This window comes from Ricinus communis, chromosome 10, assembly GCF_019578655.1.
Source record: "Ricinus communis isolate WT05 ecotype wild-type chromosome 10, ASM1957865v1, whole genome shotgun sequence".
Lineage (NCBI taxonomy): Eukaryota > Viridiplantae > Streptophyta > Magnoliopsida > Malpighiales > Euphorbiaceae > Ricinus > Ricinus communis.
In genome coordinates this window covers 1323109-1346982 of record NC_063265.1, presented here as the reverse complement: position 1 = coordinate 1346982, position 23874 = coordinate 1323109, and the positions used below count along the sequence as shown (strand labels likewise).

The window sequence follows — 23874 nt, the reverse complement described above, 5'->3', positions numbered from 1 at the left end:
GCCTTGGTTCTCCAACCCAACGGGTTCGAGTCAACTCAACCCGACAGGTCAGGTTCGGTTCAAACTGCTTTAAATTCCTTACAAAATTCTTCAAAACCTTGTTAAAATTCCTGGATTATTGACTCAGGGGCAACAGATCACATGACCTGGGATCCAAAAAACTTCAAAAACCTTAATTTGGTTTCCAATTCCCACCATGTGACTGTTGCCAATGGAGAGAAAGTCAAAATTCAGGGATATGGCACTTCAAATTTACTTAACTCTCACATTGAAAATATTTTTTATTTGCCTGAATTTAAATCTAATCTATTATCTGTGGGCAAAATTACTTGTGATTTAAACTGCAATGTCATCTTCTCACCTACCTCAGTCATATTTCAAGATCGAATTTCCGGGAAGACGATTGGTGAGGGAAAACTAGAAAATGGCCTCTACTACCTTCATGCTCCACCCAAGAAATATTTTTTGTCAACAAACTCTAACCAAGGCATGTTAATGCATCAGCGGTTCGGGCATCCATCCGACAATGTTTCGAATAAATTATTTCATTATAGTTTAAATTCCAGCAATTGCGATGTGTGTAAATTTTCTAAACACACTCGATTACCTTTTTCTTTATCCTCCAATGTATCTGAAAAAGCTTTTGATTTAATTCACTCTGATGTTTGGGGACCTGCCCCTGTTACTTCCTATAATCATTTTAAATATTTTATCACTTTCATTGATGATTATTCTCGTACTACCTGGGTGTATTTACTAAAAGGAAAAAATGAAGTTTTTTCTCATTTCCAAGAATTCTATAATTTCATACAAAACCAATATAATGCTACTTTAAAAAAATTTCGCTCCGATAATGGCACAGAGTATATAAACCAAATTTTTTCTACATTCTTTAAACAAAAAGGGATTGTTCATCAAACCACTTGTATCAATACTCCTGAACAAAATGGTATTTCTGAAGGTAAAAATAGACACCTTCTCATTGTCGTTCGTACTCTCCTTTTTCAAAATAATGTCCCATCGATTTTTTGGTCAGATGCCCTTTTAACTGCTACCTACCTGATTAATAGACTCCTCACTGCCATTTTAAAACATATGAGTCCCCTAGAGGTTCTCAAAGGTAGGAAAATTGATTTGAGTCACCTCAGGGTCTTTGGCTGTGTTTGTTATGTTCACATCAATCGTCAACACAAACTCGATAAAAGTTCTGTCAAAATCCTGTTTTTAGGATATTCCTCCACTAAAAAAGGATATAAATGTTATGACCCCTATACTCATAAAATCTACATCTCTCGTGATGTCTCATTTCTTGAGACAGTTCCTTATTACACCATTTGAAATCATGGTAATCCTCATGGGCCTTGCCCGCTAGTATTTCCGCCTAACTCTGATTTTTATCTTAGCAACCCTACTCAGGATTTTCTACTGGGGGAGCCGTCCCCAGTCTCAAGGTCAATTCCTTCAGGGGGAGACAATACAATTGGAGATACAACCTCTGAAATTCAACGCCAAATCTCTGAAATCCAACCTCAACCTCAGGAGGAAGCAATCACCTTGAGAAGGTCCACTCGTCAAACTCGCCCCCCCCTGAAATTAAGAGATTATGTATCTCATTCGGTATCTTATCCTATCCAAAGTTTTATTTCCTATGATACCATATCAAGCCAATATCGTAGTTACTTAAGCCAGATCTCATCTCATCTTGAGCCAACCAACTTTTACGAAGCCAATACCAATCTCAAATGGTGTAGAGCCATGAAGGAAGAACCTCAAACGTTAGAAAAGAATAACACTTGGGATATTGTACCTCTTCCTACAAATAAGAAACCCGTTGGATGCAAATGGATATACAAAATAAAGTATAATAGTGATGGGACCATTGAGAGATACAAGGCCAGACTTGTCGCCAGAGGCTTCACTCAAACTTATGGAATTGATTACCAAGAGACGTTTGCTCCGGTTGCCAAGATGAACACTGTCAAAATCCTTCTCTCAGTTGCAACTAATCAAGGGTGGAGCCTATTCTAAATGGATGTTAAGAACGCCTTTTTACAAGGAAACCTAGAAGAAGAAGTTTATATGACTCTCCCCCTTGGCCACAAATCAGTCACATATGCTTCCCTGGTATGTAAGCTAAAAAAGGCCATCTATGGGCTTAAATAATCTCCGAGAGCATGGTATGCCAAACTAAGCCTCTTTCTATTAAAAATTAGTTTTACTAAATGTGATTCTGACTCCTTTATGTTTGTTAAACACAATCACACACACACTATCATCATTCTAGTCTATGTTGACGATATCATAATAACAGGAAATGATGATCAAGGTATTAAGGATGTCAAACAAAGTCTAAAGAAAAAGTTTGATATTAAGGACCTTGGGCAGCTCTCATATTTCCTAGGCATAGAAATGGCAAAGTCTACTAAAGGTTTATTTCTATGTCAAAGGAAATACACTCTTGATCTATTAAAAGAAACTGGAAAATTAGGGGCTAAACCTGCCAACACTCCTATGGAAACCAAAGTCAAACTCAATCTGGAAGATGGAAAACCTCTAGCCAACATAGGACATTATCAACGTTTGGTAGGAAAGTTAATATATCTTACTGTCACTAGACCTGACATATCATTCGCAGTAAGTATGGTGAGCCAGTTTATGCATGCCCCTCGCACCTGTCACCTAGAAGCTATAGATAGAATTCTCAGATACCTAAAGGGAACCCCATGACAGGGAATATGGATGAAGAATACCAATTCTAATTCTATAATTGGTTTCTCTGATGCAGATTGGGCTGGAAGCTGTGACAGAAAGTCAACCACTGGTTTTTGTGTCTTTAAAGGAGGAAACTTGGTAACATGGAAAAGCAAAAAGCAAAATGTTATTGCTAGATCTAGTGCAGAAGCTGAATACCGTGCAATGGCATCTATAGTTAGCGAACTCATCTGGATCAAGCAAGTCCTCAAAGACATGAAGATTGAAATCAACGGACCTATGACGATGCATTGTGATAACCAAGTACGTCACATTGCATCAAACCACGTGTTTCATAAACGAACTAAACACATTGAAGTGGATTGCCATTTCATCAGGGAAAAAGTTCAAAAAGGAGAAATTAAAACTCCTTATATCAAGAGCCAAGACCAACTGGCAGACATCCTTACCAAGGCACTTGACAAACAGACGCATCACTCAATTTTAAGCAAGATGGGTTCGATCAACCTCTATGAACCCAACTTGAGGGGGAGTGTTGAAAGAGGAAATAAAGCAAGTATGGCCTCGGACCGCACGGGTAGAAAAGCACATGCAGGCGATTCATCACAGGCCACGAAGGGAGCAACCATCCCTGTGGCAGGGAAAGGCCGCTCCAACCTTTCCCAGAAAAAGAAAGGGGTGTTGGACAGAAATACCAAGGCAACCAAGTAGAATAGGCTACCGTTGGACATGTACATATAAATACCAATACAATCAATTGTAAAAGATCAGAATTACATATCAATAAATTCATCATTTCTATTTTCTACACTACCTATTACTAAAGATGTGGTTGAAAGTCATTACTGACATTAAGGACTTCTGGACCATAACCGGCTATATCAAGTGGTACAATTTTGACTTGAAATCAAACACAATTTTTATATACCATATGATAAAGCTTAATAGTTTTAAAAATTTGAGTTAAAAGATAGGAGAGGCTTTAACCTATCTCAAACTCAAACTTGACCTTCTTTCTCTAATACAAACTAAGTATAAATTCTGCCCTATAGACATGGGGCTATATGGTCTAATATAAATTTAATGATTTAATATTTATGAGAAAATGATATAGTACCTCATATTTATCTCTTTTAGTGTCACAAAATAAAATTATATTATTTATTTATTTATTAGAGAACATAAATGCTCCTTTTTATGACAATATTATGCTAAAATGTATAAAATATCATTAGTAAGGCATCAATATGCCTCCTTTATTGACATAAAATAATTTATTCATAAAGAAAAATTAATTCTCTAAAAGTGACATTATTATGCAATATCATGTGTTTTGAATTTTGAATTTCTGGAATAAGGACTGTTAAAAATATCGATGTGTCTTTCATACACATCTAGAGGGGTAGATTATACTTTTACTAGCTAGCATGAGTATTATTGATCGGGCTATTCAAAAGCTTGGAATTCGCCTATGCACAGGCCAAGACAAACATTTATGATTTTAAAAGAGAAATTGGGATGAACATTATTAAAATGCTTCCAAGCAATAGAATCGGAAGGATGTTGTATTACACCGTCCTTGATATCATGCTCCACATGCCACCTTATTTTATTAGTAGTTGCTTTTGAAGCATAGAATCTAAGAAGATGCGATGTCAAAGGGAAGTAATATATATTTTTGAAATGTACATCTGTTTGTCTTATTTGAGTGCTTTTAATGGTAAGCCGTCTTTTGTAACATGGATGGCCACAAATCTTGCATAGTGTCACATTCAGCCATTAAAATAACAATATATCCTCTTTATTTGTAATCCCAACCCTTGAACCAAACGCTTTGTATCATAAAAGTTTTCAGTAACAAGGTTATCACCCGGAACGGCCTCTTTGATTAGTTGAGCAACTGCATCAAAAGCACACTTTGACAAATGGTGAATGGCCTTGATATTTAGCATTCTAGAGACTAGAGATAACTGTGAATGGGTTTGACACCTAGGGGCACAACAAATTATTTGCTGCATTTAACATATCATAGAATTTTTGCACCTCGGGATTATGAATCTCTTACTCATCGAAATTCGAATTGAATGAAGGTCCAACAGCATCCATTACCATTATGTGGTATTAGTTTTCAACCATTATTTCAAATTCTTCAGATGAAAAAAAATCGACTAACTTTTAGTAGTCATTGCCTCTGTCTCCTCGTGTCTTATCCATACATAATATCTCGATAAAAAGCCATGTCTCAGAAGATTTAATTTTACAGTCTCAACATCTAGGGATTGGCGGTTCTGACACTTCTTGCATGGACATGGACACTTTAATTTTTTTTCTATCCATCCATTCCGAATGGGTACATACAAAATCAACGAATTTGTCAATGCCATCAAAAAACTCAAGATTGAGAAGGCCATTTTTCTTCAAAGTATATCCAACATATTTATTTTCTCATCTTTCGATATTATTTTCTTTTTTTTAAGATATGATATTGAAATCACATCTCCAAATTCTTAAATTAGTAAAATATCTCAAAATCGATTAGAATGTAATAATATTTCAGAAAAACTATATTTGTATTGTTGAATTTAGAGAAACTTTTTGGAGATTCAAAATTTACCTATATTTCTTTTTCTTTTCTATTAATGATGATTTTGATGTTCAATTGCTTCTGAAATCAATATTGTTGGCATTTCTTGTGTTAATTGATTTTTGCAACTAGTATTTGTAATTAATCATTGAATCTTGCATTTCATACTTGGTTTTTTGGTTATTTTTATTTTTTGTTCTCGATTTTTTTGAAAATATCGAATCTAGGTATTTTTATAAATAAAATTTCATTTAGAGTTTTTATAAAAAAAAAAAATCATTTCTAGGTATTTTTATTGTTAACAATTTTTGCAGGTATTTTTATTATTTTTTTTAATTTTGTGGAATTTATTAAAAATCCCTAACATTAAAGTAATAATTTTTTGGCTACAAGTATTTGGACACCTAAACTTTGATTATTTAGTCACTTTAACACCTTAACTTTTGATTTAACTTAATAGACATCTCAACTTATATTTTTTAGACCTAATTATAAATTAAATCTTGAGCTTTAAACTTTTCAACAATTTTATCTAATTATTTTAAAATTTTAAAATAAATATCTATATTTTTAATTTATTTTCAAAAATATTTATTGATGACAAATTTTGAGATTTTAAGATAAAAAAGAAAACATGGAAAGTCGATTATACTTATTAAAAGAATAACAATTATGAATAAGCAAAAATAATTTATCATAGACTTAATAATATGATATTATAAATCTCACCTATATGTATTCTTTTATATATTTTACATCTAAATATAACAAATCTTTATTGACTCACTAAATTTTACGTTAGTAAGCAGAATTGACTTACAATGGCATTTTTTTCATTGTAAAGTTTCAAAAATTGTTATTTGAAAAGTGTTTTGGATCACTAAATTGAAAGTATAGATATTTGTTTTAAAATTTTAAAATAATTAAATTAAATTGTTAAAAAGTATAAAGTTCAAAAGTTAATTAGTAATTAAGCCTATTTCTTATAATATTTAAATATTTTTGATGTGTGGCTTCATTCAACATGTTTATGTGTATTATGCATAAATATTTTAGTATTATCATTAAACAAAGTTTAAGTGTCTGTCAGATTAAAATAAAAATTAAATGTGTTAAATTATAAAAATAAAATTTAAGTGTTTGTTAGATTAAACTGGAAATTAAAGTATTAAAGTCACTAAATGGTGGGTTTGGTTTGCAAGAATTACAAAAGAGATATGGTCTTTAGAGCTATTGAGCGTCCTCATATAGTAAAACCATTAGCCTTCGAAGATGCAGTCCTATTTGCAATTCATGTTAAATGGGACTATTCAATAATTATCTATAATTACATTATCTACAATAAGGAACTTTTATGGAAAACTAATCCCATTGTAGATAAGATAAATTAAAACCATAAACTTAGGGATGGAATTTTCCATTGCTAAATCGATAAGATCCAACGACTAAATCTAAATAGTGATAAATTAATAATAAATTTTTATTTGTCTTTATTCTAGTATTCAAAAAAATTTCTAAGAACATATAAAACTGTTAAAAAAATAAGATCCATTTCTTACAAAGAAAGTGATTGATAATTCTAATTTAAGATAGATAAACCACTAATATCAAATCTGTCACAAAATAAATTAAATTATTTTAATTAAACTTAAAGTTTGACGTTAATCTTTTAATAAAATTTGATATTTTTAATAAAAATAAAAAATTCTTTTCCAATGTCTTTTTAAAATTAATGTACAATTAACTTACATTAATAACAATAATAATAATAGGAAAAAGAACAACAAATAAAAGAGAAGAACGAAAAAGAAAGAACACAAAATTCAAAAGAATAGAGAGAGATAAATAAAATAAAAACATATATAAAAGAAAGAAATGAAGAAAGTAACTAATAAAAGGAAAGCAAGACAAAAATAAAGAGAGAGAAAGGTAATAAAATAGAAAATAAAAATAATAGATAAAAAATAATTAAACAAATAGAAAAAAGGAAAGAAGGAGAGTAATAGAGAAAAGGATAGAGAAAAAATAATGTGAAGAGAAAGAGTAATAGTAAGAAAATGATAAAGAAAAAACAAAGAAAAGAAGAAACAAAAAAATGATATAGATAAAAAATAAAGAAAGATAGAACAAGGAGAAAAAAATATAAAAATAAAAAGTAAAAGACAAAGGAAGAATAAATATATAAAACATATAGAAATTAGAGATGGAAAAAATCTGTTGCTAAAATTAACAAATAAGCAAAAAAATAAACATGAGAATATAAAATAGAAATAAGTATTAAAAAAAAAGTATCTTGTGGTTTCACTGTCTGAAAATTTAGAGCATGTAACCTTTTTAAGATAAAAGGAGGTATGTAATTAAAAATTATGATAAAAAAATTTACTATTAAAATATATCGATTAGTAAAGATTTAGCCATTTTCATTCCAATCAACCGTTATTATTATATTTTTTATATTTGATAATATGAGTTTAGAGTTGAATAACTCAAAACGTTGTTGTTTAACTATTAAATCGATCTCATCGATCAATGATTTCTTAAATTATGATTTAATAGTCAAATAATGGAATTAGAAGTTGTTAAGTTCCAACCTCATGTGATCAAACATAAACAACTTGATAATAATAGGTAATCGAAGTGAAGGTGGCTGAATCCTTACAAATTAAGATGTTTTAATGGTGAAATACTTTTTATTGTCATGATTTGTAACCACATACCTCCTTTTGCCTATAAAAAAACCATATACTCTAAATTGTAAAATAATAAAATCACATAGTACTTCTTGTTCTTATTCCTATAAAATATTATAGCGATACAAATATTTTTCTCATTTCATCATTAAAGAAAAAAAAAAGAAGTGAAAAAAAGAAAAAAAAGGTGAGTTTAAGAGCTTAATTAAGGATGAATAAATTCATCGCTAATTCCTTTTTCTTCAGTAATAAATAAGTGAGTAGAAAAAATAATAAAAAAGGCAAAATTTATTAGCAATAGGAATCTATCTGTTGCGAATTAGTAATGGACACTTTTCAGTTACTTGAATTAGCACCTTATATGCACCATATCTACTTCAGCGACAATATACACTTTTAAGGGCCTTTATATCTTAGTTCCCGAGCCATATTGTGTTATAGTCCAGCCACCTACAATAAGTGCCTTCAATTCTAGTCTAAGTGCATGTTTTGTATGTGGGCAAACGTCAGATTCCTGTATTATATACTCACATTAGTAGAATTCAATAATGTTGTTGTCCCATATTTCGCCTTTGTGTCTCATTATATACTCACATTAGTAGAATTCAATGATGTTGTTGTCCCATATTTCACCTTTGTGTCTCATTTGAGGCATCTGGTGAATATTGTAGTGGTATTAGCGATGCACTAAAATTCTGATGCTCGTTTTTCTTTAAATAATTTAGGAATAAAATTTAATTTGACCTTTAAACTTTTTTTAAAAAATTAATTCGCCTTTTCTCGACTTTTTTATTCAAATTAGTCTAAAATTTTGCCTTTTCAATTTAATCTTCCACTTACTTGAGAGAGTGACTTAACAAATGAAAAATAATTCAATAATTTCTAAAAAATTATTTATAATTTATAAACAACTTAAATATTTTATTAAAATAAGTGGTTTGACACCAACATTGCCACTGCCCATATCGACAAATCAATTCAAATCCTTCATTACTTTTGGAAATCTAAACTAGAAACTTACATCAATCCAAAACCCGTATAAATTAATATTTGTCTACGAATAGGGAACCTAATTATTTTGTGCTTTCAGTGTTAAAAGAATAGGAAATTTATAACTGGTTATTTTGATATTTTGTTTATGATGCAAATTTAGTTCCATGGGGTGCTTTCCATCTAGGTTTCTCAAGCAACACTGATCTAGACCCAGGCGTTGTCGCAAGATATATGGGAAGATACGGCAGTGCTCAATAGATGCAGTTGTTGGCTAGGAGTACTGTGAGCAGCATACGAACATGGGCCGTCATCGTCCAAGAAAGCAAATGGAAGACCAATCTAGCCTTTCTGCTACTACTGCTACAAAAACCACCGGGCAAAGTTGATGCCCAAGTCGATGCCCATCGTTTCCTCATCCTTTATATCAGCTTCAGCGGTGGAGCTTCATGGCAGTGGGGCACTCATTACTGCAAATAATGGTGTTTGGTTAAGATGATGGTGTTTGCATGGAGACGAGGTGGTGGTGGAAGAAAAGTGGATTTTAATTCATTTATTAATATTTTAATCCATCCACGCACTTTGTCACGGGCTTGGTCTTTCTACCAACGAACCATGTGACACTAGCTACTTTCTACACGCAGACAAGTAAGCTAGTCAGCCTTACTCTTCGAATGCTAGGCAAAATACTAGCTAAGATAGCAAGAAGAACAATAGAGAACTTAACAAAGCTTGGAGAGCTTTTAGAGGGAGAAATTGCTTGCTCTTCTATTGAACTTCTGCTTTTTTAAGCTAGATTTGCTTGATGATTACAAATGAAATCTCTAAGCTATATATAGGCCTCCACCTCTTCAATGGATGGTGATGATACATTTGATCTAATGGCTAAGATTAAGTATCTAGAATGTTCTACACAATTCCATACTTATCTACATATTCTACATGCTTTTAAATTATTCTAGAATGTTCTAGATGCTTCCAGATGATTCTAGAATGTTCTAGAATCCTCCCTTGCTTTCTAGTGAATTCTGGAGGCTTCTTGGGCCTTTGAACCTTCGTGCGAGAATGGAAAATTTGCGGGCTGTGACATTCTCTCCCACCCATTCTGGCGACGCCCTCGTCACATCCTCCTTGTATGCCTTGATTAAGTCCTCTATGCACCTTAGCGAATCTTCGATTTTAATGGGGAAGGAGTTTTACCATTACTAAGTCTCCTTCCTCAAACTTTAAGTGCCTATTCTTTCCATCCGCCCACTTCTTCATCCTCTTGGCGGTCTTAGTTAGATAAGCACATGCCATGTCGGCTTTCTCATGCCAACCTTTTACAAACTTGAATGCTGCAGGACTAGGGCCTTTATATCCTACGGCTAATGTGTGTAGAGTTAAGGGTTTTTGTCCCGTAGCAATCCCGAATGGACTTGCCTCGACTGCTTCACTCTTCTACAAGTTATATGAGAATTGGGCACTAAGAAAAGTCTTGTCATAACGCTCAATGTCATCCCACATCTAAGGCCAATAGTATCCACGCTCCACAAGTGTCAATATGCGATGCGTGCTTGGATGCCTCGCCCATTTTGAATCATGGCACTCTTTGATGATGGAATTCCTTAAGCCTTCCTACTTCGGCACATAGAAAATATTTCCCTTGGTAACGAGCACCCCATCCGTTAGCCAAAATTGGAGGGTCTTCCCCTTCTTTGCTAATTCCACTAAACTCTTGGCTTGCGGGTCATGCTCGAGTCCCTCCTTGATACGATCCAATAAAGGAATGTTGGCGCTAGTGATGGAAGCCAACTCTGCCTTTCTACTTAGCGCATCGACCACTAAGTTTCCTTTTCCCGGCTTGTACTCCATTGCAAAATCGGACTCCGCAAGGAATGCTTGCCATCTTACTTGCTTGAGAGTCAGTTTCTTTTGCTTGAGTACCAGTGCTTCACATGAAGCCTTGGATGGCCTAATATGGCCAGTATCCAACAACTCTTTTGGTTGCCTCCTCAACTCCTCTAACTCAGGGGGCGCCATGCGATAAGGGACTACCGCGGGCAGGCTTGTGCCTTCTACCATCTCAATCTTCTGATCCACTTTTCTCTTCGGTGGGAGCTTCTTCGGCAACTCCGTAGGCATTACGTCCCTGAATTCTTCTAGGACCCTTGTGATCTTCTTAGGCACTTCATCTTGTGGCATGGTTTCTGCTTCTTCCTTTAGTGCTGCAAGGAATGTGGGCTGAGCCTTCTCTACCCCCTTGGATAGTTGCATGGCCGAGATTTTCTTGGCTTCTGGCTTGGTTTCTCATTTCAACGGTATTATGCAAGTATTTCCTTGCTCCAAGATACACATGGTGTTGGCAAATGGAAGTAGGAATACATATACTTTTTCTAGGAACTCTATGCCAAGCACCATTCTATAATCATCCATTGTAATAATGGAGAAGTCCAAGAGGCCAGACCACTCACTGAGGCTTACTTTGATGTCTCGCACAAATCCACATGTTGCACTCGGTGCCGAATTGACAGCCTTGAGCCACCCTTGCTCCTTCGTATATTTAATACCAAGTCTCTCTGCTTCTTTTGCCTTCAGGAAGTTATTGTTAGCCCCGGTATCTAACAATACCTCTACCGTGTGGCCTCCAACCTTCGCCTCGATGAATAATCAACCCTTCTTTTCGGACTTAGGCATCCCGAATTTTATTTTAATGGCACTGAGGAGTTGTAGCGATCCCATCTTGGACGCCTCTTGCTCTCGTTAGTGCTCTTCTCTTTCTTCGACTAATGCAGAGAGCTTGCTCTTTGTAGGGCACTATCTTGCTTTATGTGGTCCATCGCAAAAGAAACACTTGAGACATGGCCTCTCTCCACTTTTGTCATCCTTGTTGCCATGGTTGCCTCATTCTCTAAGCTTGCCAAACTTGTAGGAGCCTTCCTTCTTATGGTGGCGGTCTCCCCCACTCTTTCCGTTGTCGTCCCTATCATGGTCAGGTTTGTACCTGTCTTGCCTCCTGATCTCTATCGGGGTACGGCAATGGTAGTGTTGAGATCTTAGACACCACGATTCTCCAACTCTAACCTTGCCCAAATCTGCAACCCATATGTGAACACGAACAAGGCTTCTTCATCAGTATAGTTAGGAATCTCAATGAGTGTGTTTGTGAATTCTTTAACATACTCATTGATGCTTTCCGTATGTGAGAGTTGCTGCAACTTGGCCCTTGCTTCTCTAGTAGCATTCTCGGGGTAGAACTGTTTCTTCAGATCTTTCTTGAATTCTCCCTACGAGTTGATTATGCATGTCCCTTTTTCAATATCGCCACTCCTCATTCTCCACTACAGCACTGCGGTATCTTCAAGGAAGAGTGCATCAACGTCAACCTTCTTGGCTTCTTCTACTAAGCCAAGTGCCTTGAAGTATTGCTCCAAGCTCCATAGGAAGTTATCAATTTCCTTTGCATTCCTTGAGCCTTGATAAGCTTTAGGCTTCAGAACATCTATCTTTGACGGAGTAGAGACTACCATAGGCATGCATCCACCTCCTTGGATAGCTGCCTTTTTATAGAGGATAAGCTCTTCCTCGGTTACTAATAACCTAGCAACCATGCCATCGAGCGTCTCCCTCAACGTCGCAACCTCGGCAAGGAGAGTTTTCTCCATGGTCTTGGCTTGTTCTTGACAGTTGGACATCCCTTCATTCAAGGCGGCTTGCATCCCCTCATGAAGCTCTTCTCTCCCATTCTCGAGCTCCTCGATGTGTTGCTTTAAATCCCCAAACGTATCTTGTCCCTCAGCCACAGTTAGCTCTATCTTGGCTAGCCTGGCATCCATGTTAGACACAATGTCCCTCGACCTTCCTCTCTTCTTCCTCGGTGGCTTGGACACTTCCGGTTGGTCCTTCACAGACTCACTGTGAATTGGCCTTACCTCCTCGGTAGCTCTAGTAGTCTCACTTGCTCCCGATGTCTTTGCCATTTCAAGGATCATGCTAACATTGCTCTGATACCAACCGTCACGGGCTTGGTCTTTCTACCAACGAACCGTACGACACTAGCTACTTTCTACATGCAAACAAGTAAGCTAGTCAGCCTTACTCTTCGAATGCTAGGGAAAATGCTAGCTAAGATAGCAAGAAGAACAATAGAGAACTTAAGAAAGCTTGGAGAGCTTTTAGAGAGAGAAATTGCTTGCTCTTCTATTGAACTTCTGCTTGTTTAAGCTTGATTTGCTTGATGATTACAAATGAAATCTCTAAGCTATATATAGGCCTCCATCCTTCAATGGACGGTGAGGATACATTTGATCTAATAGTTAAGATTAAGTATATAGAATGTTCTACACAATTCCATACTTATCTACATATTCTACATGCTTTTAGATTATTCTAGAATGTTCCAGATGCTTCCAGGTTATTCTAGAATGTTCTAGAATCCTCCCTTGCTTTCTAGTGAATTCTGGAGGCTTCTTGGACCTTTGAACCTTCGTGCGAGAAGAGAAAATTTGCAGCCTATGACAACTTTGCCTTGAGATGAATTACACACACAAAAGTAAAGGGGAAAAAGGGCTAAATAATCTAATTTAGCAATGTTCTGGGCTGATTTGAATAAAAAAGGTCAAAAGTGGTGAATTGATCTTTCTTGAAAAGTTCGAGGAGCAAATTGAACCTTATTCCTCTATTTTATGAAAAGGATATTTATACCATAATATAAATATTTATAGCATTAATTTTAGTTTTTTTTTTATTTACTAACTGTATGGTTCAAGGTATATCTATGTTATATATGTCTGTTTGGATCAATTAATAAATATGCTGTTTATTAATGATGAATATCTATTAACAAATAAATAAATATTACGCCTATAAATATTGAATATTTATATCAATCACAAAAATAGTGTATCTAGCTCTAATAAAGAATTAACTTTATTTTTATCTAAAAGTTATATTTGATAGGAATTTGAGGAGCATATATAAAGTTATAACTACTAAATTAATAAAAATAAATAAATGAATATAGATATTATAAATAATGAATATCCTTCACTAAAACAATAAACATCTAAAGATTTACGTAATATAGAATGAACATGTTTATGATAAACAATTAATATTGTACCTATAAATAATGAATATTGATGTCAATCATAAAACTGTAACACCTTTGGTTATAAAATTATTTATTAAGTATTGATGCAATTCTTAATTTGTTAAATGTATAAAAAAATTACTTTCATTCAATAATAATATAATTTTTTAGTATATGGAAGCTTTTTAAAAATTATATTATACTAGTCTTATAAATAATTTATTTTATCATTTATTAAAAATATATCGATTTTTATTTTCTCTATAGTATGACTAATTAAAAGAATAAAAATGTGTTAAAAATTATATTAATTTTAAATTTTATTATATATATATATATATATATATATATATATATATATATTATATAATATATTACATTTTGAGACATAAAAGTTTTTCAACAAGTGTTATTATATTTTAACATATAGAATTTTTATTTTAATATATGTACTTATTTTTTATATATAAAATTTAAATTTATATATATAAAAATTAAAAAAATATTAAAATTATTTAATTTATTATTATTTCTAAGAACATTATAAATAATTATAAAACATTAAAAATTCTATTTAATTTTATCTATAAACTCTATTTATATTATTATTTATAATTAAAATAATTACAACGGTCATACAATACACACAGATAAAATCTAATTTTATAAATATATAAAAAGTTGACTTAATATTATAATTTCTTAATATTTGATAATCTATTTTATCTTAATTAAAAAAAGAAACCTAAAGAAGCGGGCTAAAAAAAGGAATATGTAATATCCATCACTTATCAGGGAAGGAAAATTTTTACCGTGCCATACTTCGGCAACAGAATAGTTGTCCGTTGCTAAAATTGATGCTAAAATTTGACGATAAGTTTCCTTACTGTTATGTTGTCAAATATGAATGATTTTTATTTTTATTTATTTCCTTGCTATGGCATCAATAATCTGTTGCGAAAAAGTCTCTAAAGTCATTGCTATTTCATAGATATTTTATATAAAAGATTTCAACTCATGGCTTTTTATCAATGTAATGGACACTTTAACAAATTAGCGAATTGAATTAGTAGAAACCCTTAATAAATCATCTTCCAGAATAGTATTTGTATCTTCCAATTGAGCTCATGGATCTCTTTTATAAATGAATTGATTTCATTATTTTTCAATAAAAAAAAATAAAAGGAATATAAAGTAAATGTAGAAAATCAAAAAGTTACTCTTAGAAAATAGATTATATTTAGGCTAGGTTTATGTGTATTATAGTGTTTATTTACTTATATTGTTATTTTACGTTTATGTATAGAAAATCTTTGGCCTAACTCATTGATCGATCTAAATTGTATATAGATATTTAAGGGTATTTTAGAACTTTAATGAGATATTTCTATATATAATATGGTGAAAAAATGTGTTTTACCTTACTTTAGTTTTCTTGTCTAAATTCAGAAAATAATCGCTAAAGAGGAGAATTTGAGCTAAAAACGCACTAATGGACGTTAATTGGAATGCGGCTATTAAAGGCTCGAGAATCAGACACGTGCGCTATTAATAGTTTAGGTCTAACTTAATTCATTAAGACCCAAGAATGAGGGTTTAAGTAATTATTATGTAATTATTGGATAATTATCTTTTGAGTTGTTTAGTTTTTTTGGGATAGTATTGGATAACTATAGTAGTTATGTGTTGAGAAAATGACTCTAACAAATAAATCTCTACAAGGAGTAGAAGTTAATTAAAACATGGAGTTCTTTAGTTACTGAGAATCTCTCTAGAGAAGGTTTTTATCATTCTCTAGAGAAATTTCTATAGTTCATCATCTTCTACATCTAGCTAGCTTGTCGTTGCATCGTTCTTTGACGATAAATTTAGCATTAAATTTCCTTACTTTTATGTTATCAAATATGAATTATTTTTATTTTTATTTATTTATATGCTATGCCATCAATAATCTGTCGCGAATGAGGATTCCATCCGTAAAGCCATTGCTATTCCATAGATATTTTGTATAAAAGATTTCAACTCATGACTTTTTATCAATGGTAATAGACACTTTAACAAATTAGCAAATTGAATTAGTAAAAACCCTTAATAAATCATGTTCCAGAATAGTATTTGTATCTTCCAATTGAGCTCATGGATCTCTTACATAAATAAATGAACTGATTTCATTATTTTTTAATAAAATAAAAAAATAAATTAAGAGCAATATAAAGTAAATGCAGAAAATCAAAAAGTTACTCTTAGAAAATAGATTATATTTAGGCTTTGAGGTTTATGTATATCATACTGTTTATTTACTTATATTATTATTTTATTTTTATGTATAGAAAATTTTAGGCCTAACGCATTGACCGATCTAAATTGTATATAGATGTTTAAGGATATTTTAGAGTTTTAATGAGATATTTCTATATATAATATGGTGAAAAGATGTGTTTTACCTCACTTTAGTTTTTTTTTCTAAATTTAGGAAATAATCGCCAAAGAGGAGAATTTGAGCTAAAAACGCACTAATGGACGTTAATTGAATTGCGGCTATTAAAGGCTCGAGAATAAGACACGTGGACTATTAATAGTTTAGGCCTAGTTTAATTCATTAAGGCCTAAGAAGGAAAGTTTAAGTAATTATTATGTAATTAGTAGATAATTATCTTTTGAGTTCTTTAATTTTTTTAAGACAGTAAGGGATAACTATAGTAGTTATGTGTTGAGAAAATGACTCTAAAAAAAGAATCTCTACAAGAAGTAGAGGTTAATTAAAACAGGGAGTTCTTTGGCTACTGAAAATCTCTTTAGAAAAGGTTTCTATCATTCTCTGGAGAAATTTCTATAGTTCATCATTTTTTACATCTAGCTAACTTGTTTTTGTATAATTCTTTGACGGTAAATTTAGCTATAATTTAGCATTAAATCTCGTCAAATATGAATGGTTTCTATTTTTATTTATTTCTTTGCCATCAATAATCTATCGCGAATGAGGATTCCATCCCTAAAGCCATTGCTATTCCATAGATATTTTGTATAAAAGATTTCAACTCATGACTCTTTATCAATGGTAATAGACACTTTAACAAATTAGCAAATTGAATTAGTAGAAATCTTTAATAAATCATCTTCCAGAATAGTATTTATATCTTCCAATTGAGCTCATGGATCTCTTATATAAATGAATTGATTTCATCATTTTCGAATAAAATAAAATAAAATTAAGAGGAATATAAAGTAAATGTAGAAAATCAAAAAATCTCTTAGAAAACAAATTATATTTAGGCTTTGAGGTTTATTTGTATCATACTGTTTATTTACTTATATTGTTATTTTACTTTTATGTATAGAAAATTTTAAACCTAATACATTTACGGTTCACTGAACTTGACACGATTAATCATTTCATCCTTAATTATAATTTTAATTTGTCTAAATTATAATTATAAATACATTTATGCTTTGTTGGACATATGATTCACTTGTTTTTGCTTGTGTGTAGTTGACTCATCATTCTTTTTTTCTTTCTCTCAAAATTCTTTCTATTATTTACATTCTCTTAGACTTAAAAATAACAAAATAAGATTGAATGACCTAAATTAAATATAAGAAAATTGTATTTAGATCTTATTTAAATTTATTAAATTAATTAAATTTAAAAATATTTTTTAATATTAAAAATTTTCAATTTTAATTTTAAGCTAGTTTCTTTTTTTTATTTAAATTAAATACAATTAAAATAATAAAAAAATTTAAAAAATTTGAACATAGATAAATAAATTTTTTATTTTTCTCTTGGTTTTACCAACAAAGCAAAAATATATTTATAAATTATAGTTTAACCAAGTTGAAGTGGCTAAATGGTTTCTATTAAAAAATAGGAGGCAAAATAACCAATAATGCTAAGTTCAGATGGCGATGAATCTATTAAACCAAAATTTTATGCCCACTGTAAAATTCTTTTTTAGATCCGTTATAAAAGTGTCAAACTCTCATTAGGGATGTATTGGTGGATAGTGGTAAGTAAATTCAAACTGAAAGTTTTTCAATTTTTGTAAGTACAAATTAGTTTGGCTAGGGTCAGCATCTTATTATCGTTATGAATATGCATAAATACATTCCACTAATTTCAGTTTCTTATATACACAATCTCCATTACCTTTTGAAACTAAAATTCAATAGCCAATTGTTGACTAATTTGAGTTCCAATCTTAGATTGCACAATAAAAAACACTCACATCCTCAATGATTGACAATTTTTATTGATGTTATTCTTCTTAAATATAAAAGGAAGGAAAAAGAACCATATGTGAAATTAGTGCTGTAGCATACTGCTTAGATCCTAAAGCATTTATTGGCAAAAGTCATGAGTTTAGATTTTAATACTTTACTGTTTATAGCATTCTGATCTAAATAAGAAAATAATCTCATATCTAATGTGGTTTATGAACATCCTTGGTGAAAAAGAAAAGAAAAACAAAAAAGAAGAAAAAGAAAGTGAGATCCTTGAGTAGAAACAAAGCAAGCAAATCATATAAAGCTAGTGTTTCTTTAATATTACTCTGCAACCAAGCAAGCATTTATTCCTAACAAGATAACAGGAGAAAGGATAAAAATACCCTTCAACAAGCTTCTAATAAGCCTTTCTTTTGCAAAACTTTACATATGTTTTCTACACTGTTTACTTAGACATTCTTCACTTCTTCACCTTATAAAGTGAACAATAACTTTTGCTTCATTCTCTTTTCTTCACTATAAAAGCTTACTGGCAGCTTCCCCTCTCTCTATATATACATGCATATAAATATATATATATATATATCATATTGTGTTTGCTGATGCTTATAGCAGAAAACCCATAATTGTATTTGAGTGTTTTTTCTGGTCCTTGAGATCTTATAGCTGCAGCAATTGCATTTCATCATCTCATGGATCCCAAGTCTTACCTTAGAAAATTGAGCATCATTGTCACTATAAGCAGCATCTTCCATTTCAACGGTAAGAATTCAAAGTTCTTAAAACTTGTATGTTGCTTCTGCATATGCACATATATGGAAGGAAAATACTACTTAGATGCTATATTTTTTTTATTTATTTATGCATAGAGAATCTATTTTTCTTCTCATTATATTAATATCAAGAATTTATAGAAAACTGATATTTATTTTTAAGAAAACCCTTATAATATTATGATTACCTGAAATGAGACTTATAAGAATATAAAAATATTAATTTTTTTCTTGCATTCTATATGCTAAGAGATTTAACTAAAAAATGTACATAGATATGGGCAATAAGTGTAATCTACTCTTTTGCAATGTGTAGTGTCTGAATGCATTATTATATTTGTGTCATTTTCAATTAATTTCTATTTGCTTACCTCTTTACATTGCTCTCTAGAATTATTTTTCTTAGTTTTTTAAAACTTGTTGCAGAGGCAAGATTATTTCCTGATCAAGTACTAAAGAGACCAAAAGTTTTAGAATCAGTAGAACAAGTAGAGCCTACAAATGGGAAACCATATGGCTTACCCTCTCCATTATATCTGCCACCTTTAGCGTCACCAGTACCAGTTCCGGCACCGGCGGGTAGTCCTCTATCAAGTGTAGCTCCACCACCAATTGAATCTATGTTGCCGCCTTTTCCACCATCCACTAATATTTCCATCCAAAGTCCGCCGAAAAGCCCACCTAAAAACTCCGCTAGCCCACCTATGTATAATACACCAATTCCAAGTCCACCACAGTATATGCTGAGCCCACCAAAGCTTGTCCCAAGCCCACCGGGACCGGTGGTTCAAACACCACCGTCTACACCGCCGCCTCCACATAAAAAACCACAGTTTGCCGTCTGGTGTGTTGCAAAGCCGACTGTTCCTGATTCAATAGTTCAAGAAGCGTTGGACTATGCCTGTGGGTCAGGGGCGGATTGCAAGTCGATTCAACCCAATGGGCCATGCTTTCAGCCCAACACGTTGGTATCGCATGCTTCTTATGCTTTCAATAGTTATTGGCAGAAAGCTAAAGCAGCTGGCGGCACTTGTGACTTTGGTGGGACTGCAATGCTTGTTACCAATGATCCAGGTAAGTGTGCTCACCTATTTTCTTTCTTAAGAAATATACAATTATCCAATTTTTAGTATTTTTCATTAAATAAAAGATTTTTTTTATTTTTTTTATTAATAATGTATCAAAATATAAAAAATATGGTATTTTGACTTTTTTGTTCTCAAATTTACATTTTGGTTGGTGATTTGATTTTTTTAATACATTTTATAAAACAATTGAAAATAGTTAAAAAATAACTAGAAAATAACTAAAAAATAAACACATCGCAAATTTTAAAAATATTAAAATATTATATTTTTGAAGGAAACTACATAATATAAATAATACCTTATAAAAAATATCAAAGGCACTATATTTTTTTAAAAAAAAGTTACACAATAAAAATGATACCTTGTTGATTTTAATATATTTTTATAATTTTTTTTTCTTTTTCTTTTATTTTAGAGAAAACATAATTTACTGAGTTCTTACTCTAGTGTACTAATCACCACTTCATTATTTTTAAAAAAATATAAGTCTAATGCTTTTGCTGGAAAAATAAAATAAAATTACAAGAAAATACTTGTCAAACTTTCACATATTTCAAAGATATGTAAAAATTGAAATTATGAATTTAATTTTTTATTTATCGACTAATAATATTAATATTAATAGAAATTTAACAGTTTTAAAAGCTGAAAAATGATTACTAGCATGGCTCATCATGTCTAAATTTTTATTTCATTAGAGTATTATTATAACATTTTACTATTATAATTTTAATTTTTAATTACAAATAATTAATAAAATTTTATTTTAGTAATTTATTTATTTTATTCATCTTTAATATAATTGGTTAATAAATAAATATAACTTTAAAATATTTATATAAATTAAAATTATATAGATGAATCTCATAATTCTTCAGTATTATTTGTTAAATTATAAAATAAATAAAAAATTTAATATATAAAAATAATGATCAATAACTAAAAATAATATATAATTAACTAATTTAATGCATAATTATATCTATAAATTATTAAAATAAAAATAATATTAACTTTTATAGATTTATTTAGTACTACATATATATAGTATATTAGGTCTATTTATATTTATTAATTTTCAGAGGATAATAGCTTTTTTTTTTTTGTAATTGCGGCAGGTTTCGACAATTGCAATTTCACTGACAATTGATTGCCGAAGAATAATAAATTTCGTCATTATTTTACATCATTGTAACCTTTCGCTTTCCTTTGAAGGCAATACTTTTGGCACATTGTGAGAATGTGTTTTCTTTTTCTTTCTTGATAATTATTAGATTGTAATTGTTTAAATTTTGGCATATCTATTGTATTGAAGGTATGTCCAGCTATACACAAATATAAATTCTGCCGACATGCAGGCACTATTTTTCTTTTGCTGAATACTATTTACCTCTAATTTTTATCATAATATATAGTGACTCCTATATTATTTTATTATATTATTATTAAATTTCTGTATAAATTTTTATAGAACTAGCTAGTATTTTTCTTACATTCAAATTTAATATACTTAAAGAACTAAATTAATAAATAAAATTATATTTTAATTCTTAAATTTTTATTTAATATGAAGTTCATTCAAAATTAATTTCTTTATCAAGTTATAATGTAATTATTAATTTTAGTGGAATAATAATAATTTTACAATAAATTAATTCCAAAATCTAATAAAAATAATTAATTATCATTTTATTAGCACAATTTAATTTTGAAATTTTAAATATTTCCAAATTACTTATATTTAAATTAACATTATTAAATTACTATATAATTTTATTTTAAGTTATTAAAATAAAATACATATTCATTGAAAAGATACTACTTTATTTTGTTAAGCACTAGAGTTAAACTATTATAAAAAAAAAATTACTCTAATTGAATAAAAGAATTATTTTAAACGAATTTAATATTTAATAAAAAATTCAAGAATTATAATGTAACTTATTTTTATTAATTTGAAGCTTCAACCGCATTGATTTTCAACGAAGAAGGTGGTAGTAATTATATAAAGGCCTATTAGTGTTTTTAGTCCAATTCTTCTAATTTTAGCAAACTTATAAAAGATGCAAATATTTTAGCAGCTTTGGCCAACTGACAAATTTGATGCAATTTGGCTAACATATTTTATGTAGTATGACATAAAATATATGTGTTGGCATTAGTATTTTAAACGCAAGAGATTCAAATCACATCACATTTATCACCTTGACAACAAAAATTATTATTTTTAACCATAGTTAAATTAAATTTTAAACTTATATACCAAACACTAGTAAAATAATATCTTTTCATTCCTAATCTATTTGCAAAAACATGATTATAGGTTTAGTGATTTATTGTTTCAATAACTACTTAATTTGAATTAAGAGAACTAATCTAACTTGGTTATACTTTATAAAATGATAAATAAGGTGTAGTGTGTGTTCATATATTTAAATACTAATGCCATTTGGGTGTTTTATATAATGTTAGTATAAACATACATTAGCCAATTTTAACTACTCTAGTTAATTGGTTAAAATTGTCAAAGCGTTTGTGTTTTATAAATTTATTAAAATTAAAAGAATTGGAAATAATAGTCAAAATGCTATAAGGTTTGGATCTTTATGCCAATAGGCCTTTTTTAAAAATATAAAAGGAATTTAACATAATAAAAATAACATAAGAGGCAAATAATACATTAGACTGAAATAGCATAAGCAAAAGATTTAGCTAAATCTAGTACATCAGTATCAAGCAATCCAAATCAAGAACGATAAGTTATGGGACGATTAAGAGCACAAATCAAATTGAGATAATAGATAATAATTCTCTATGTTGATAAAAAAAGATGTTATTTTATAATTCAAGCTGCAATTATATAATACCACCAAAGGCGTCAGGTAATTCGAAATGTGCATTCCTGCTATAACCAATAATACTAAAACTAAAGAACCTAGTATGCATGAATTGATCCTTTTCTTTATACGAGAAACTCTCTCTAGTAATCCTCATTTTCCTACTCAAGCTGGTTTGTGCTTGTTTCTATGTTAATTTATACATCAAAATTGATAGCACACAATTATACTAAAAACATTATTTGACTCTAATGGTACGAGTAGTATCGTATTATTAAGGAATAATCCAAACCATTAAAGATGAAACACAATGAAATGTGAATACAAATGTAAGAGAAATTATAAAGCGAGTTTATAATGATGAGATTCTCATTATATACATTCATAAACTTTGTTCATAATCGATGTTTGATCAAGAATCAGATATTAATCGTTGGATATTGATCAAACGCTCGAGACTACCATAATGTGTTATCACTTACTTGTGAAGTAAGCAATCTGTCTCATAAGGTTGAGGAATAAGGATTTTGAGATAAGCATATTCGGTGCTTGTTATAAGAACAAGTTCATTGAACACGACCCTACTGAGTAGTCCTTATGGAATTTACCCCAAGTGTCTATGAATAATACTCTAGTGACAATCATGTAAGATGTGATCCTTAAATTTGAGATAACAATATGTTATCTTATATGAGGATTATTATACTTTGATACTATCTTATATTCTCCTATCCATGAAGCCCTTAAGAGATAGTCATTAGGTATACTAAGAGTCATATGAAGATAATAAGTTATCAATAAAGAATTTATTACCAAAGTAATATGTTATGAGACCTTATCCTAATGATATGCTGTAAGATAGAAATCCTTAGCCAAGGTTGTTTGAATGAAGATTATGGAAAGTG

The 23874-nt window shown here is 30.6% G+C and overlaps 2 protein-coding genes and 1 long non-coding RNA gene across 3 annotated transcripts; 1 reads left to right on the top strand and 2 right to left on the bottom strand.

Annotated features, from left to right (window-relative positions):
• Window positions 1-11928: 11928 nt before the first annotated feature.
• Window positions 11929-12947, bottom strand: LOC125371332. The gene is made up of 2 exons (XM_048380037.1): window positions 12139-12947; window positions 11929-12050 (listed from the first exon to the last, which is right to left on the bottom strand). Exon 1 carries the CDS (start codon window positions 12945-12947, stop codon window positions 12297-12299), a length of 651 nt encoding a protein of 216 aa, XP_048235994.1. The 3' UTR covers window positions 11929-12050; window positions 12139-12296.
• A 5618-nt stretch (window positions 12948-18565) lies between these two features.
• LOC125371299 lies at window positions 18566-19701 on the bottom strand. Its single transcript, XR_007217601.1, has 2 exons — window positions 19567-19701; window positions 18566-19070 (listed from the first exon to the last, which is right to left on the bottom strand). It is a non-coding gene; the product is annotated as an uncharacterized LOC125371299 (long non-coding RNA).
• Window positions 18895-21512, top strand: LOC8270510 (leucine-rich repeat extensin-like protein 3). The gene is made up of 3 exons (XM_002520523.3): window positions 18895-19033; window positions 19471-20118; window positions 21251-21512. The coding sequence occupies exons 1-3, from the start codon at window positions 18964-18966 to the stop codon at window positions 21280-21282; spliced, it is 750 nt and encodes a 249-aa protein (XP_002520569.2). The 5' UTR covers window positions 18895-18963; the 3' UTR covers window positions 21283-21512.
• Window positions 21513-23874: the final 2362 nt, after the last annotated feature.